The 18,118-nt window shown below is 43.6% G+C and overlaps 1 protein-coding gene across 2 annotated transcripts in view; it reads left to right on the top strand.

The window, feature by feature from the left end:
• The window catches only part of kcnab1a (potassium voltage-gated channel subfamily A regulatory beta subunit 1a), a 160,121-nt gene that overhangs the window by 14,522 nt on the left and 127,481 nt on the right, over positions 1 to 18,118 (top strand). The window contains exon 1 of one of the 2 annotated variants that reach the window (XM_071360025.1): positions 15,295 to 16,365. The exons of the other annotated variant lie outside the window; for it this stretch is intronic. Coding sequence (XP_071216126.1) covers positions 16,166 to 16,365 — 200 coding nt within the window. The 5' untranslated portion in view covers positions 15,295 to 16,165. Of the gene's footprint in view, positions 1 to 15,294; positions 16,366 to 18,118 lie in introns of those variants that run through there. 2 annotated transcript variants of the gene reach the window in all.

The following is an 18,118-nucleotide window of genomic DNA, read 5'->3' as shown; positions in this document are numbered from 1 at the left end:
AGTGCATGTCAGAGCAAAAACCAAGCCATGAGGTCAAAGGAATTGTCGGTAGAGCTCCGAGACAGGATTGTGTCGAGGCACAGATCTGGGTAAATCTACCAAAAACTTTCTGCAGCATTGAAGGTCCTAAAGAATACAGTGGCCTCCATCATTCTTAAATGGAAGAAGTTTACCACAGTTTGGAACCACCAAGACTCTTCATAGAGCTGGCTGCCTGGTCACACTGAACAATCGGGGGAGAAGGGCCTTGGTCAAGCAGGTGACGAAGAACCCAATGGTCATTCTGACAGAGCTCTAGAGTTCCTTTGTGGAGATGGGAGAACCTTCCAGAAGGACAACCATCTCTGCACCACTCCACCAATTAGACCTTTATGGTAGAGTGGCCAGACGGAAGCCACTCCTCAGTAAAATGCACATGACCGCCCGCTTGGAGTTTGCCAAAAGACACCTAAAGTCTCTCAGACCATGAGAAACAAGATTGAACTATTTGGCCTGAATGCCAAGCGTCACATCTAGAGTAAACCTTGCACCATCCCTACGGTGAAGCATGGTGGTGGCTGCATCATGCTGTGGGGATGTTTTTTAGCGGCAGGGACTGAGAGACTTGTCAGGATCGTGGCAACGACAAAGGGAGCAAAGTACAGAGAGGTACTTGATGAAAACCTGCTTGAGAACGCTCGGGACCTCAGACTGGTGTGAATGTTCACCTTCCAACAGGACAACGACCCTAAGCACACAGCCAAGACAACGCAGGAGTGGCTTCGGGACAAGTCTCTGAATGTCCTTGAGTTGCCCAGCCAGAACCCAGACTTTAACCCAATCGAACATCTCTGGAGAGACCTGAAAATAGGTCTGCAGCGACTCTCCCCATCCAACCTGACAGAGCATGAGAGGATCTGCAGAGAAGAATGGGAGAAACTCCCCAAATACAGGTGTGCCAAACTTGTAGCGTCATAACCAAGAATACTCGAGGCTGTAATCGCTGCCTAAGCTGCTTCAAAAAAGTTCTGAGTAAAGGGTCTGAGTACTTATGTAAATGTAACATTTCATTAAAACATTTTTTTTAAATAAATTAACAAATATTTCTACAACCCGTTTTTAATTTGTCATTTTGGGGTATTGTGATTAGATTGATTAGGAAAAAGTCTATTGATTACATTTTAGAATAAGGCTGTAACGTAACAAAATGTGGAAAAATATATATATATAAAAAAAATATATATTCTGCACAGATTCTGTCAGACCTGGGCCCTGACAGTAAATCTCAGTAAGACCAAAATAATGGTGTTCCAAAAAAGGTCCAGTCGCCAGGACCACAAATTCCATCTAGACACCGTTGCCCTAGAGCACACAAAAAACTATACATACCTCGGCCTAAACATCAGCACCACAGGTAGCTTCCACAGAGCTGTGAACGATCTGAGAGACAAGGCAAGAAGGGCATTCTATGCCATCAAAAGGAACATAAATTTCAACATACCAATTAGGATCTGGCAAAAAATACTTGAATCAGTCATAGAGCCCATTGCCCTTTATGGTTGTGAGGTCTGGGGTCCGCTCACCAACCAAGATTTCACAAAATGGGACAAACACCAAATTGAGACTCTGCATGCAGAATTCTGCAAAAATATCCTCCGTGTACAACGTAGAACACCAAATAATGCATGCAGAGCAGAATTAGGCCGATACCCACTAATTATCAAAATCCAGAAAAGAGCCGTTAAATTCTACAACCACCTAAAAGGAAGCGATTCCCAAACTTCCATAACAAAGCCATCACCTACAGAGAGATGAAACTGGAGAAGAGTCCCCTAAGCAAGCTGGTCCGAGGGCTCTGTTCACAAACACAAACAGACCCCACAGAGCCCCAGGACAACAGCACAATTAGACCCAACCAAATCATGAGAAAACAAAAAGATAATTACTTGACACATTGGAAAGAATTAACAAAAAAACAGAGCAAACTAGAATGCTATTTGGCCCTAAACAGAGAGTACACAGTGGCAGAATACCTGACCACTGTGACTGACCCAAACTTAAGGAAAGCTTTGACTATGTACAGACTCAGTGAGCATAGCCTTGCTATTGAGAAAGGCCACCGTAGGCAGACATGGCTCTCAAGAGAAGACAGGCTATGTGCTCACTGCCCACAAAATGAGGTGGAAACTGAGCTGCACTTCCTAACCTCCTGCCCAATGTATGACCATATTAGAGAGACATATTTCCCTCAGATTACACAGATCCACAAAGAATTCGAAAACAAATCCAATTTTGATAAACTCCCATATCTACTGGGTGAAATTCCACAGTGTGCCATCACAGCAGCAAGATTTGTGACCTGTTGCCACAAGAAAAGGGCAACCAGTGAAGAACAAACACCATTGTAAATACAACCCATATTTATGCTTATTTATTTTAACTTGTGTGCTTTAACCATTTGTACATTGTTACAACACTGTATATATATAATATGACATTTGTAATGTCTTTTTTTTGTTTTGAAACTTCTGTATGTGTAATGTTTACTGTTAATTTGTATTGTTTATTTCACTTTTGTATATTATCTACCTCACTTGCTTTGGCAATGTTAACACATGTTTCCCATGCCAATAAAGCCCCTTGAATTGAATTGAGAGAGAGAGAGATAGATGAGTCTAGCTGTGTTGTTGACAACATCCTGGAGAGAGAGAGAGAGAGAGAGAGATAGATGAGTCTAGCTGTGTTGTTGACAACAACCTGGAGAGAGAGAGAGAGAGAGAGAGAGAGAGAGAGAGAGAGAGAGAGAGAGAGAGAGAGAGAGAGAGAGAGAGAGAGAGAGAGAGAGAGAGAGATAGATGAGTCTAGCTGTGTTTTCAACGAGACAGAGAGAGATGACTAGCTGTGTTCTCAACAACAGCCACAAAACAATAAAAGGAGGTAGATGCATTAGTATTGATTGCTGTTTATTTAGGACCCGTTACTTTAACTCTGGGAGGTGGTACATTTGGGTTGTATCTGTGTGTTTGTGTGTGTGTGTGTGTGGTATGGACTTGTGACCCTACTTAATCTGCAGAGCTGTCACTGAGTCCTGGAGGACTGACAGGGTAATAAGCCTAATTGAATTTGAGAAACCAAAAGACGTATGTGCATAAATTATATAACGGCTGGTCCTGGGAATCGTACCCAATATCCTGACGTTGCAAGCACCATGTTCTACTAAATAAACTACAGAGGACCATGTTCTACTAACTACAGAGAACCATGTTCTACTAACTGAACTACAGAGAACCATGTTCTACTAACTGAACTACAGAGGACCATGTTCTACTAACTGAACTACAGAGGACCATGTTCTACTAACTGAACTACAGAGGACCATGTTCTACTAACTGAACTACAGAGGACCATGTTCTACTAAATGAACTACAGAGGACCATGTTCTACTAAATGAACTACAGAGGACCATGTTCTACTAACTACAGAGAACCATGTTCTACTAACTGAACTACAGAGGACCATGTTCTACTAACTGAGCTACAGAGGACCATGTTCTACTAACTGAACTACAGAGAACCATGTTCTACTAACTGAACTACAGAGGACCATGTTCTACTAACTGAACTACAGAGGACCATGTTCTACTAACTGAACTACAGAGCACCATGTTCTACTAACTGAACTACAGAGAACCATGTTCTACTAAATGAACTACAGAGGACCATGTTCTACTAACTGAACTACAGAGAACCATGTTCTACTAACTGAACTACAGAGTACCATGTTCTACTAAATGAACTACAGAGGACCATGTTCTACTAACTGAACTACAGAGGACCATGTTCTACTAAATGAACTACAGAGGACCATGTTCTACTAACTGAACTACAGAGGACCATGTTCTACTAACTGAACTACAGAGGACCATGTTCTACTAAATGAACTACAGAGGACCATGTTCTACTAACTGAGCTACAGAGGACCATGTTCTACTAACTGAACTACAGAGGACCATGTTCTACTAACTACAGAGGACCATGTTCTACTAACTGAACTACAGAGGACCATGTTCTACTAACTACAGAGGACCATGTTCTACTAAATGAACTACAGAGGACCATGTTCTACTAAATGAACTACAGAGGACCATGTTCTACTAACTGAACTACAGAGGACCATGTTCTACTAACTGAACTACAGAGGACCATGTTCTACTAAATGAACTACAGAGGACCATGTTCTACTAACTGAACTACAGAGGACCATGTTCTACTAACTACAGAGGACCATGTTCTACTAACTGAGCTACAGAGGACCATGTTCTACTAACTGAACTACAGAGGACCATGTTCTACTAACTGAACTACAGAGGACCATGTTCTACTAACTGAGCTACAGAGGACCATGTTCTACTAACTGAACTACAGAGGACCATGTTCTACTAACTGAACTACAGAGGACCATGTTCTACTAACTGAACTACAGAGGACCATGTTCTACTAACTGAACTACAGAGGACCATGTTCTACTAACTGAGCTACAGAGGACCATGTTCTACTAACTGAACTACAGAGGACCATGTTCTACTAACTGAACTACAGAGGACCATGTTCTACTAACTACAGAGGACCATGTTCTACTAACTGAACTACAGAGGACCATGTTCTACTAACTGAACTACAGAGGACCATGTTCTACTAACTGAACTACAGAGGACCATGCTCTACTAACTACAGAGAACCATGTTCTACTAACTGAACTACAGAGGACCATGTTCTACTAACTGAACTACAGAGGACCATGCTCTACTAACTACAGAGGACCATGTTCTACTAACTGAACTACAGAGGACCATGTTCTACTAACTGAACTACAGAGGACCATGCTCTACTAACTACAGAGAACCATGTTCTACTAACTGAACTACAGAGGACCATGTTCTACTAACTGAACTACAGAGGACCATGCTCTACTAACTACAGAGAACCATGTTCTACTAACTGAACTACAGAGGACCATGTTCTACTAACTGAACTACAGAGGACCATGTTCTACTAACTGAACTATAGAGGACCATGTTCTACTAACTGAACTACAGAGGACCATGTTCTACTAACTGAGCTACAGAGGACCATGTTCTACTAACTGACCTACAGAGGGCCATGTTCTACTAACTGAACTACAGAGGACCATGTTCTACTAACTGAACTACAGAGGACCATGTTCTACTAACTGAGCTACAGAGTACCATGTTCTACTAACTGAACTACAGAGTACCATGTTCTACTAACTGAACTACAGAGTACCATGTTCTACTAAATGAACTACAGAGGACCATGTTCTACTAACTGAACTACAGAGGACCATGTTCTACTAACTGAACTACAGAGTACCATGTTCTACTAAATGAACTACAGAGGACCATGTTCTACTAACTGAGCTACAGAGGACCATGTTCTACTAACTGAACTACAGAGGACCATGTTCTACTAACTGAACTACAGAGGACCATGTTCTACTAACTGAACTACAGAGTACCATGTTCTACTAAATGAACTACAGAGGACCATGTTCTACTAACTGAACTACAGAGTACCATGTTCTACTAAATGAACTACAGAGGACCATGTTCTACTAACTGAACTACAGAGGACCATGTTCTACTAACTGAACTACAGAGGACCATGTTCTACTAACTGAACTACAGAGGACCATGTTCTACTAACTGAACTACAGAGGACCATGTTCTACTAACTGAACTACAGAGGACCATGTTCTACTAACTGAACTACAGAGGACCATGTTCTACTAACTGAGCTACAGAGGACCATGTTCTACTAACTGAACTACAGAGGACCATGTTCTACTAACTGAACTACAGAGGACCATGTTCTACTAACTACAGAGGACCATGTTCTACTAACTGAACTACAGAGGACCATGTTCTACTAACTGAACTACAGAGGACCATGTTCTACTAACTGAACTACAGAGGACCATGTTCTACTAACTGAGCTACAGAGGACCATGTTCTACTAACTGAACTACAGAGGACCACGTTCTACTAAATGAACTACAGAGGACCATGTTCTACTAACTGAACTACAGAGGACCATGTTCTACTAACTGAACTACAGAGGACCATGTTCTACTAACTGAACTACAGAGGACCATGTTCTACTAACTGAGCTACAGAGGACCATGTTCTACTAACTGAACTACAGAGGACCATGTTCTACTAACTGAACTACAGAGGACCATGTTCTACTAACTGAACTACAGAGGACCATGTTCTACCAACTGAACTACAGAGGACCATGTTCTACTAACTGAGCTACAGAGGACCATGTTCTACTAACTGAGCTACAGAGGACCATGTTCTACTAACTGAACTACAGAGGACCATGTTCTACTAACTGGTCTACAGAGGACCATGTTCTACTAAATGAACTACAGAGGACCATGTTCTACTAACTGAACTACAGAGGACCATGTTCTACTAACTGAACTACAGAGGACCATGTTCTACTAACTGAGCTACAGAGGACCATGTTCTACTAACTGGTCTACAGAGGACCATGTTCTACTAAATGAACTACAGAGGACCATGTTCTACTAACTGAACTACAGAGGACCATGTTCTACTAACTGAACTACAGAGGACCATGTTCTACTAAATGAACTACAGAGGACCATGTTCTACTAACTGAGCTACAGAGGACCATGTTCTACTAACTGAGCTACAGAGGACCATGTTCTACTAACTGAACTACAGAGGACCATGTTCTACTAACTGAGCTACAGAGGACCATGTTCTACTAAATGAACTACAGAGGACCATGTTCTACTAACTGAACTACAGAGGACCATGTTCTACTAACTGAACTACAGAGGACCATGTTCTACTAACTGAGCTACAGAGGACCATGTTCTACTAACTGAGCTACAGAGGACCATGTTCTACTAACTGAACTACAGAGGACCATGTTCTACTAACTACAGAGGACCATGTTCTACTAACTGAGCTACAGAGGACCATGTTCTACTAACTGAGCTACAGAGGACCATGTTCTACTAACTGAACTACAGAGGACCATGTTCTACTAACTGAGCTACAGAGGACCATGTTCTACTAACTGAGCTACAGAGGACCATGTTCTACTAACTACAGAGGACCATGTTCTACTAACTGAACTACAGAGGACCATGTTCTACTAACTGAGCTACAGAGGACCATGTTCTACTAACTGAGCTACAGAGGACCATGTTCTACTAACTACAGAGGACCATGTTCTACTAACTGAACTACAGAGGACCATGTTCTACTAACTGATCTACAGAGGACCATGTTCTACTAACTGAGCTACAGAGAACCATGTTCTACTAACTGAGCTACAGAGGACCATGTTCTACTAACTGAACTACAGAGGACCATGTTCTACTAACTGAGCTACAGAGAACCATGTTCTACTAACTGAACTACAGAGTACCATGTTCTACTAACTGAACTACAGAGGACCATGTTCTACTAACTGAACTACAGAGGACCATGTTCTACTAACTGAACTACAGAGGACCATGTTCTACTAACTGAACTACAGAGGACCATGTTCTACTAACTGAGCTACAGAGGACCATGTTCTACTAACTGAGCTACAGAGGACCATGTTCTACTAACTGAACTACAGAGGACCATGTTCTACTAACTGAACTACAGAGGACCATGTTCTACTAACTGAACTACAGAGGACCATGTTCTACTAACTGAGCTACAGAGGACCATGTTCTACTAACTGAGCTACAGAGGACCATGTTCTACTAACTGAACTACAGAGGACCATGTTCTACTAACTGAGCTACAGAGGACCATGTTCTACTAACTGAACTACAGAGGACCATGTTCTACTAACTGAACTACAGAGGACCATGTTCTACTAACTGAACTACAGAGGACCATGTTCTACTAACTGAGCTACAGAGGACCATGTTCTACTAACTGAACTACAGAGGACCATGTTCTACTAACTGAACTACAGAGGACCATGTTCTACTAACTGAGCTACAGAGGACCATGTTCTACTAACTGAACTACAGAGAACCATGTTCTACTAACTGAACTACAGAGGACCATGTTATGAATGGAGTTCTTGCCCCTTTTAGTTTTTCATGTGATTCATCTCCTTTCTTAAACAGGCCAGTTTCAAATCATGCAGTGTTCAATAAGTTATGGTCTACTGTTTGTGCTTTCATTCTAGCCAAGGACTAAAACATCTGTCTCTGCTAATAAACATATAATCAAGACCTTGATTAGTTGAATGAGTTAGATCCTGTCGACCCTGTTTGTCTGTAGGATTGGTTTGGAGACCACTACAGTAAAACACTGCTACCAGCTATTTCACCATACACTTTTACCCTCTTATTCCTCATACACTGGTACCAGCTATTTCCCCATACACTGCTACCAGCTATTTATCCATACACTGCTACCAGCTATTTCCCCATACACTGCTAACAGCTATTTCCCCATACACTGCTACCAGCTATTTATCCATACACTGCTACCAGCTATTTCCCCATACACTGGTACCAGCTATTTCCCCATACACTGGTACCAGCTATTTATCCATACACTGCTACCAGCTATATCCCCATACACTGCTACCAGCTATTTATCCATACACTGCTACCAGCTATTTCCCCATACACTGCTACCAGCTATATCCCCATACACTGCTACCAGCTATTTATCCATACACTGCTACCAGCTATATCCCCATACACTGCTACCAGCTATATCCCCATACACTGCTACCAGCTATTTCCCCATACACTGGTACCAGCTATTTCCCCATACACTGGTACCGGCTATATCCCCATACACTGCTACCAGCTATATCCCCATACACTGCTACCAGCTATATCCCCATACACTGCTACCAGCTATATCCCCATACACTGCTACCAGATATATCCCCATACACTTCTACCAGCTATTTCCTCATACACTGCTACCAGCTATTTCCCCATACACTGCTACCAGCTATATCCCCATACACTGCTACCAGCTATTTCCTCTTACACTGCTAACAGCTATTTCCCCATACACTGGGAGGAGGAGGAGGATGAGGAGGAGGAAGTGGAGGAGGGGGAGGAGGTGGAGGAGGTGGAGGAGGGGGAGGTGGAGGAGGAGTGGGAGGTGGAGGAGGAGGGGGAGGAGGAAGTGGAGAAGGGGGAGGACGAGGAGGACGAGGAGGAGGAAGTGTAGGAGGAGGGGGAGGTAGAGTAGGTGGAGGAGGGGGAGGTGGAGGAGGAGGAGGGGGAGGAGGAGGAGGTGGAGGAAGAGGCGGAGGGGGAGGAGGTGGAGGAGGAGGTTGGAGGGGGAGGAGGAGGAGGTGGAGGAGGGGAAGGTGGAGGAGGAGGAGGAGGAGGAGGAGGAGGAGGAGGAGGAGGAGGAGGAGGAGGAGGAGGAGGAGGAGGAGGAGGACGGGGCGGAGGAAGACGAGGAGGAGGGGAAGGAGGAGGAGGAGGAGGAGGAGTAGGTGTAGGAGGACGATGAGGAGGAGGAGGAGGAGGTGGAGGAGGAGGAGGATGACAAGGAGGGGTGTAGTACATATGGCGAGAGGGAGGAAGGCAGGGGGAAGGCAGGGGGAATTGCAGGAGGAATGGTAGGAGGGGTAATTGGCTGGTGTGGGGTGAAGTGGATGATTGCGCAAATTACAGTTTTGCTACACAGTTGACTCCTGATGAGTCCAATCTCTGTTCCAATGTGCAGTTCATCAGTCCTACACCCCAAAATTTTTTATTTTACTTTTATTTACACTGGGTATCCCTGTGTGCTCTGGTTTATCTGTGAGCTCTGGTTTATCTGTGAGCTCAAGTTAATCTGTGAACTCTGGGTATCTGTGAGCGCTGGTTTATCTGTGAGCTCCGGTTATCTGTGAGCTCCGGTTATCTGTGAGTGCTGGTTTATCTGTGAGTGCTGGTTTATCTGTGAGTGCTGGTTTATCTGTGAGCGCTGGTTTATCTGTTAGCTCTGGTTAACTGTGAGCTCTGGTTATCTGTGAGTGCTGGTTTATCTGTGAGCTCTGGTTAATCTGTGAGCTCTGGTTAATCTGTGAGCGCTGGTTTTTCTGTTAGCTCTGGTTAATCTGTGAGCTCTGGTTAATCTGTGAGCTCTGGTTATCTGTGAGCTCTGGTTATCTGTGAGCGCTGTTTTATCTGTGAGCCCTGGTTTAGTGCACTCATTGACAGCAGTCCCAGAAAAGCAGCAGTCTGTATTTAGGTGTGAGTTGAGAGATGTAGGTTGAGGGTTGCTATTTTGAGGCGATGTGCGATAAAAATGTGGAGTGGTGTGTGTGTGGACTGTCTAATTCAGAGGTAGCTAGTTCTCCTGTGTTGTTGAGGGCCAAACTCTGTCTACTGCCTCAGGGTCAGAGAGCAGAAAACGTTCTGTTTGAACAAACAATCAAACAATCAAACAATCGAACAGCAATCTGACATTTACCCTGCTAACACTAGAACAAAACACACACACACACACACACACACACACACACACACACACACACACACACACACACACACACACACACACACACACACACACACACACACACACACACACACACACACACACACACACACACACACACACACACACACACACACACACACACACGTACTCTCACACAAGCCAAACCACTGACACATTTTTCTCAATCGGGTACAAGCTATTTTTTGATCTGTATTGAAATGTATCTATAGCAGAACAGTAATGCTCAAATACATTTACAGGACTTTTTCTTTTTCTTACCTCATCGGCAAATACAAACATTAAATACAAATGTCATCGGTAAATACAAACATTAAATACAAATGTCATCGGTAAATACAAACATTGAAAAACTTCTACAGGATCTGTGGGTCCCCCGCGGGACAGTTGAGCTAACATAGGCTAATGTGACTAGCATGAGATTGTAATTAACAAGAACATTTCGCAGGACATAGACATATCTGATATTGGCAGAAAGATTCTTGTTAATCTAACTGCACTGTTCAATTTACAGTGAAATAATACCATGTTATTGTTTGAGGACAGTGCACAGTGATGAACTTGAAAATATATTAAAAACCAATTAAGCACATTTGGGCAGTCTTGATACAATATTTTAAACATAAATGCAATGGTTCATTGGATCAGTCTAAAATGTTGCACTTTCTACCAGCTATATCCCCATACACTGCTACCAGCTATATCCCCATATACTGCTAACAGCTATTTCCCCAAACACTGGTACCAGATATTTCCCTATATGCTGCTACCAGCTATTTCCCCATACACTGGTACCAGATATTTCCCCATTCACTGGTACCAGCTATTTCCCCATTCACTGGTACCAGCTATTTCCCCATACACTGCTACCAGCTATATCCCCATATACTGCTAACAGCTATTTCCCCATACACTGGTACCAGCTATTTCCCTATATGCTGCTACCAGCTATTTCCCCATTCACTGGTACCAGCTATTTCCCCATTCACTGGTACCAGCTATTTCCCCATTCACTGGTACCAGCTATTTCCCCATACACTGGTACCAGCTATTTCCCTATATGCTGCTACCAGCTATTTCCCCATACACTGCTGCCAGCTATTTCCCCATTCACTGGTACCAGCTATTTCCCCATTCACTGGTACCAGCTATTTCCCCATACACTGCTACCAGCTATATCCCCATACACTGGTACCAGCTATTTCCCCATACACTGCTACCAGCTATTTCCCCATATACTGCTAACAGCTATTTCCCCATACACTGGTACCAGCTATTTCCCTATATGCTGCTAACAGCTTTTTCCCCATACACTGCTACCAGCTATATCCCCATATACTGCTAACAGCTATTTCCCCATTCACTGGTACCAGCTATTTCCCCATACACTGTTACCAGCGTCATCTCCTCATCCTCATTCCACCATTTCAACCACCCCATTCCAATTTATTTACATAATTCCCCCAGCCCCTAGGTACACTCCAATATACTTTAAACCTCTCTTATACCATTCCACCCCCCCTGACAAAGCCATGATCCCTCAAGACCATTTCCCAATCTGTAAAGCACAACTTTTCCCCCAAATTTACCTTTGCAGAGGATATTCCCCCTAAACCAATCAACGATGAGACTCAAACTATTCACCTCCGCTTGATTTTTTCACTGGAATAACTACATCATTAGCATAGGCTGAGAGACGAATATGAGGAATATCCTCTGAAAGGTACATCCCTTCAATGTGACTTCTATTTAGTAGTGGCTCTATAGCGATGGTATATAATTTTCCCGACAACGAACACCCCTGCCTAATACCTCTACACACTTTAAAATGAGCACTCAAGCCACCGTTAACTTTCAATACACTTTCAATGTCACCATACATCACCCTGATCGTGGCAATAAAACCAGAGCTGAAACCAAATGTCACAAAGGTGCGCCATAAGAATTGGTGTTCAACTCGGTCAAATTCCTTTTCTTGAACAATTGAAATTAGACCAGCATCCAACCCAATAGCACTAGAGACGTCCAAAAAATTCAGAATCAGGGAAATGTTATCCCCTATCTGCTTGCCGGGGAACACAGTAGGACTGATCCGTATGTATGATTTGCACCATCACCTCCCTCAGCCTGTTGCACAAAGCCTTGAACAGGATCTTATAATCAGTGCACAGTAAGGCCACCGGTCTCTAATTCTTCACATCCACAGGGTCACCCCTTTTTGGGCAGTAGGTTGAGGTGGACAGCCCTTCTGCAGCTTATCGGTAGTAACCCTCCGGTCAAACTATCGTTAACTACTGCTAGCCAATCCTCTCCCAATATAGCCCAAGAAGACTTAAAAAAGTCAACGGGAAGCCCATCAATTCCCAGTGTCCTTCCATTTTCCATGCATTTGAATGCAGTGTATAGCTCCTGCAAAGACAATGGTTGCTCTAGTTCAACCTGAGCTTCTGCAGCCACCTGTGGGAGCCCATCAAAGAACTGCTGTGTCACTGTTATATCCTCTTTGTCCCCACACTTGTAGAGCTCAGCATAGAACTCTACGGTCCTCTTTCTAATTTCACTTGGGCAAGTAGGCTCCTGTCCAACAGCTGATTTGAGGCAATGAATCATTCTTCTTTGTCCATTCTTTTTCTCTAAACCCAAAGAAAAATTTGAATGAGGCATCCATTTCAGAGATTCCCTGAAACAGACGCCTCACAAGTCCTCAACTGGCAGCTTCATTAAATAGTACCCACAAATAGTACCCACAGAGTTGCAATGAAAAAGCCATATCTCTGTCCAGTGTCTGTGTTCTTTTGCCCATCTTAATATTGTATTTTTATTGGCCAGTCTGAAATATGGCTTTTTCTTTGCAACTCTGCCTAGAAGGCCAGCATCACGGGGGTCACCTCTTCACTGTTGACATTGAGACTGGTGTTTTGTGGGTACTATTTAATGAAGCTGCCAGTTAAGGACTGTTTCTCAAACTAGACACTATAATGTACTTGTCCTCTAGCTCAGTTGTGTACCTCCCACTCCTCTTTCTATTCTGGTTGGAGCCAGTTTGCGCTGTTCTGTGAAGAGAGTAGGACACAGCGCTGTGCGATATCTTCAGTTTCTTAGCAATTTCTTTCATAGAATAACCTTCATTTCTCAGAACAAGAGTAGACTGACGAGTTTCAGAAGAAAGTACTTTGTTTCTGGCCATTTTGAGCCTGTAATCGAACCCACAAATGCTGATGCTCCAGATACTCAACTAGTCTAAAGAAGGCCATTTTGATTGCTTCTTTAATCAGGACAGCAGCTTTCAGCTAACATAATTGCAAAAGGGTTTTCTAATGATCAATAAGCCTTTTAAAATGATAAACTTGGATTAGCTAACACAACGTGCCATTGGAACACAGGGGTGATGGTTGCTGATAATCGGCCTCTGTACGCCTATGTAGATATTCCATAAAGAATCAGCCGTTTCCAGCTACAATAGTAATTTAGTAGATTAACAATGTCTACACTGTATTTCTGATCAATTTGATGTTATTTTAATGGACAAAAAATATGCTTTTCTTTCAAAATCAAGGTCATTTCTAAGTGACCCCAAATATATACACAATGGAAACAACAGAACACACGCTTTCCCAACTCACTCCCAGCATGCACTCCGACGAGAGAGAGAGCAAGTTTGAGATAGAGATTGAGAGACAGAGAGAGGGCACTAGGCAGAGAGAGAGAGGGAGAGAGTTAGAGAGAGAGAGAGCGAAAGTTAGAGAGAGTTAGAGAGAGAGAGAGGTGGAGAGAGAGAGAGAGCACTAGGCAGAGAGAGAGCGAGAGAGTTTATCAAAACGTAAATACCATAAGAAAAATGCAACCAGTGAAGAACAAACACCACTGTAAATACAACCCATATTTATGTTTATTTGTTTTCCCTTTTGTACTTTAACTATTTGCACATAATATGACATTTGAAATGTCTTTATTCTTTTGGAACTTTGTGAGTGTAATTTTTACTGTTTATTTTTTATTCTTTATTTCACTTTTGTTTATTATCTATTTCATTTGCTTTGGCAATGTAAACATATGTTTCCCATGCCAATAATGTCATTAAATTGAATTGAATTGAATTGAGAGAGAGAGAGAGAGAGAGAGAGAGAGAGAGAGAGAGAGAGAGAGAGAGAGAGAGAGAGAGAGAGAGAGAGAGAGAGAGAGAGAGAGAGAGAGAGAGAGAGAGAGAGAGAGAGAGAGACGGAGAGAGAGCGAGAGAGCACCAGAAAGAGAGCGCTATGCAGAGAGAGAGAAAGGGAGACAGAGAGAGAGGGAGAGAGAGTGAGAGTGAGAGTGAGAGTGAGAGAGAGAGAGAGAGAGAGAGAGAGAGAGAGAGAGAGAGAGAGAGAGAGAGAGAGAGAGAGAGAGAGAGAGAGCGCTATGCAGAGAGATAGAGAGAGAGAAAGGGAGACAGAGTGAGAGAGAGATGGAGAGAGAGAGAAAGGGAGACAGAGAGAGAGGGAGAGAGAGTGAGAGTAAGAGTGAGAGTGAGAGAGAGAGAGAGAGAGAGAGAGCGAGAGAGAGGGTGAGAGAGAGAGCGAGAGAGAGAGAGAGAGAGAGAGAGAGAGAGAGAGAGAGAGAGAGAGAGAGCGCTATGCAGAGAGATAGAGAGAGAGAAAGGGAGACAGAGTGAGAGCGCTATGCAGAGAGAGAGAAAGGGAGACAGAGAGAGAGGGAGAGAGAGTGAGAGTGAGAGTGAGAGTGAGAGAGAGAGAGAGAGAGAGAGAGCGAGAGAGAGGGTGAGAGAGAGAGCGAGAGAGAGAGTGAGAGAGAGCGCTGCATGCTACTCACTGCCCGGCAGGAGCACCAGAGGAGACGGAGCTATAGTGCTGAGAACGAAAGAAAAGAAGGGTAGAGTGACGTAGAGAAAGATAATATAAGAGGAGAAAGGGAAGAGGGGAATCTGGGGCAGATGCACATTAGTGACAGACATTAACATCGGCAGGCTGGAGCAAGAGAACGTGAAAGAGGCTTGGAGAATAAGACATCATAAGAGGAGAAGAAGCTGAACGCCGTGAAAGATGACAGAGCACCAGTCCTGAGATCAACCCTCATCCTTCCCCCTCTCCTCACCCCTCCTCTGACCCCATCCCCAACATTACCCTCCTCCCTCTCTCTCTGTGGTTAGACAAGACATGATGACCGGTCCTGACCAGATTCCACGCTCATGGCATCCCTCTGGAATCACTCCAGCTTCTCTGGGCTTCTTCTCAGCATTCTGACTGGCACTCTTCCGACCACTTTCAGATATTCTCTCCAGGAGAAGACAGGACGGGGGAAGTTTGTCATCTCCTTGCTGTGAGGACTGACTTTTTTCTTCAGAGGGAAGATAATTACCTACAACATCGAGAAGACTTCCTGAGTTACAAAACAACAACACTGAGAAAGAAACAACATTTTAAACACGGAAAGAAGACAGGACATTTTAACACGGAAAGAAGACAGGACATTTTAAAACGGAAAGAAGACAGGACATTTTAACATCAACAGGTCATTTCAACAAAAGATCAAGACATTTTAAAACTTTATCTCAGTCTCTCTCTCTATTCATCCACTTCTCTTGGACTCTCTGTCCTGAAAATTCCTCTGTGAGTGTCAGTCGGTCCATCCAGCCCAGCCATGCAGGTGTCTATAGCCTGTACGGACCCCCACATGAAACGTGGAAATGGGGATCACAAGAATGCCACCAGCCCGGGGAATGCAGCGCGGGCCAAGTTCAGAACCGTGGCCATCATAGCACGCAGCTTTGGGGCGTTTGCACCCCGACACCATATCTCCCTCAAAGAGTCCACGGGGAAACTGACCGGCATGAAATACAGGTGAGTGTGTGTGTGAGTGCGTGAGCATGTGTGTCTGTGTGCTTGCGTGTGTGTGCGCGTGTGTGAGAGAGAGTATGTGGCTGAAGCTGGGGGATAGCATAGTGTGTGTGTGTCATTAACGTGTCTAAGTATACAGATGTTGTGGACTTTAGTGTGTTTGTGTGATTCAAGTGAACTCTCTTTGAATAGAATATATGTTCTGCTTTTCTCTCTCTCTCTATGTCTCTCTCTCTCTCTCTCTCTCTCTCTCTCTCTCTCTCTCTCTCTCTCTCTCTCTCTCTCTCTCTCTATGTCTCTCTCTCTCTCTCTCTCTCTCTCTCTCTCTCTCTCTCTCTCTCTCTCTCTCTCTCTCTCTCTCTATGTCTCTCTCTCTCTATGTCTCGCTCTCTCTCTCTCTCTCTCTCTCTCTCTCTCTCTCTCTCTCTCTCTCTCTCTCTCTCTCTCTCTCTCTCTCTCTCTCTCTCTCTCTCTCTCTCTCTCTCTCTCTCTCTCTATGTGACTTTTCTTCTAGCCATTTATTTACCACTTCAAGCTCACCTGGTGTTTGTTTCTGTGTGTGTGTGTGTGTGTGTGTGTGTGTGTGTGTGTGTGTGTGTGTGTGTGTGTGTGTGTGTGTGTGTGTGTGTGTGTGTGTGTGTGTGTGTGTGTGTGTGTGTGTGTGTGTGTGTGTGTGTGTGTGTGTGTGTGTGTGTGTGTATATGAGTGAGAGTGTGAGTGATTCATTGTGGATAGATGATGGTGTAGCATAGTAGGGATGCAGGGGAAAGTTGTTTGAAGGACAGTTTCGACCAGTTTCTCACCGCAGGAAAAATAATCCATCTGTAACAGGAAATGGGAATTGTTATGTGGATTACCATTGATGGATATTCTTATAAGTGTTGATACATTTTTGGTGAGGGCAAATCAAGTCTGACATTTTTAAATGGAAATTAAAAACTTTAGTAGCCTTTTTAAACCTTGAATACATTACAATTGGAATTTCCTGTTGCTCAGGGAAATTCTCTGGAACAACAGAGTGATCAAATTAAGATAGCACATCTGTAGGTGGAACATCTGTCGTCATGCCCTTTAGCAATGCACTTATCCCTAATTTGCTTCGGGGGCTCCGTACTACTTTGGCTGACCCTGTAAAACAACACATTGTACTGCAGGTATCTGGTGACATACACTACCGGTCAGAGGTTTTACAACATTTACTCATTCAAGGGTTTTTCTTTATTTTTACTATTTTCTACATTGTAGAATATTAGTGAAGACATCAAAACTATGAAATAACACATATGGAATAATGTAGTAACCAAAAAAGTGTTAAACAAATCAAAATATCTTTTGTATTTGAGATTCTTCAAATAGCCACCCATTGCCTTGATGACAGCTTTGCACACTCTTGGCATTCTCTCAACCAGCTTCACCTGGAATGCTTTTCCAACAGTCTTGAAGGAGTTCCCACATATGCTGAGCACTTGTTGGCTGCTTTACCTTCCCTCTGCGGTCCAACTCGTCGCAAATCATCTCAATTGGGTTGCGGTCGGGTGATTGTGTAGGCCAGGTCATCTGATGCAGCACTCCATCACTCTCCTGCTTGGTCAAATATCCCTTACACAGACTGGAGGTGTGTTTGGTCATTGTCCTGTTGAAAAACAAGTGGTAGTCCCACTAAGTGCAAACCAGATGTGATGGCGTATCGCTGCAGAATGCTGTGGTAGCCGTGCTGGTTAAGTGTGCCTTGAATTCTTAATAAATCACAGACAGT

The sequence above is a fragment of the Salvelinus alpinus genome, chromosome 22, assembly GCF_045679555.1.
Source record: "Salvelinus alpinus chromosome 22, SLU_Salpinus.1, whole genome shotgun sequence".
NCBI classification, from domain to species: Eukaryota; Metazoa; Chordata; class Actinopteri; order Salmoniformes; family Salmonidae; genus Salvelinus; species Salvelinus alpinus.
This window is presented reverse-complemented; position numbering and strand designations above follow the sequence as displayed.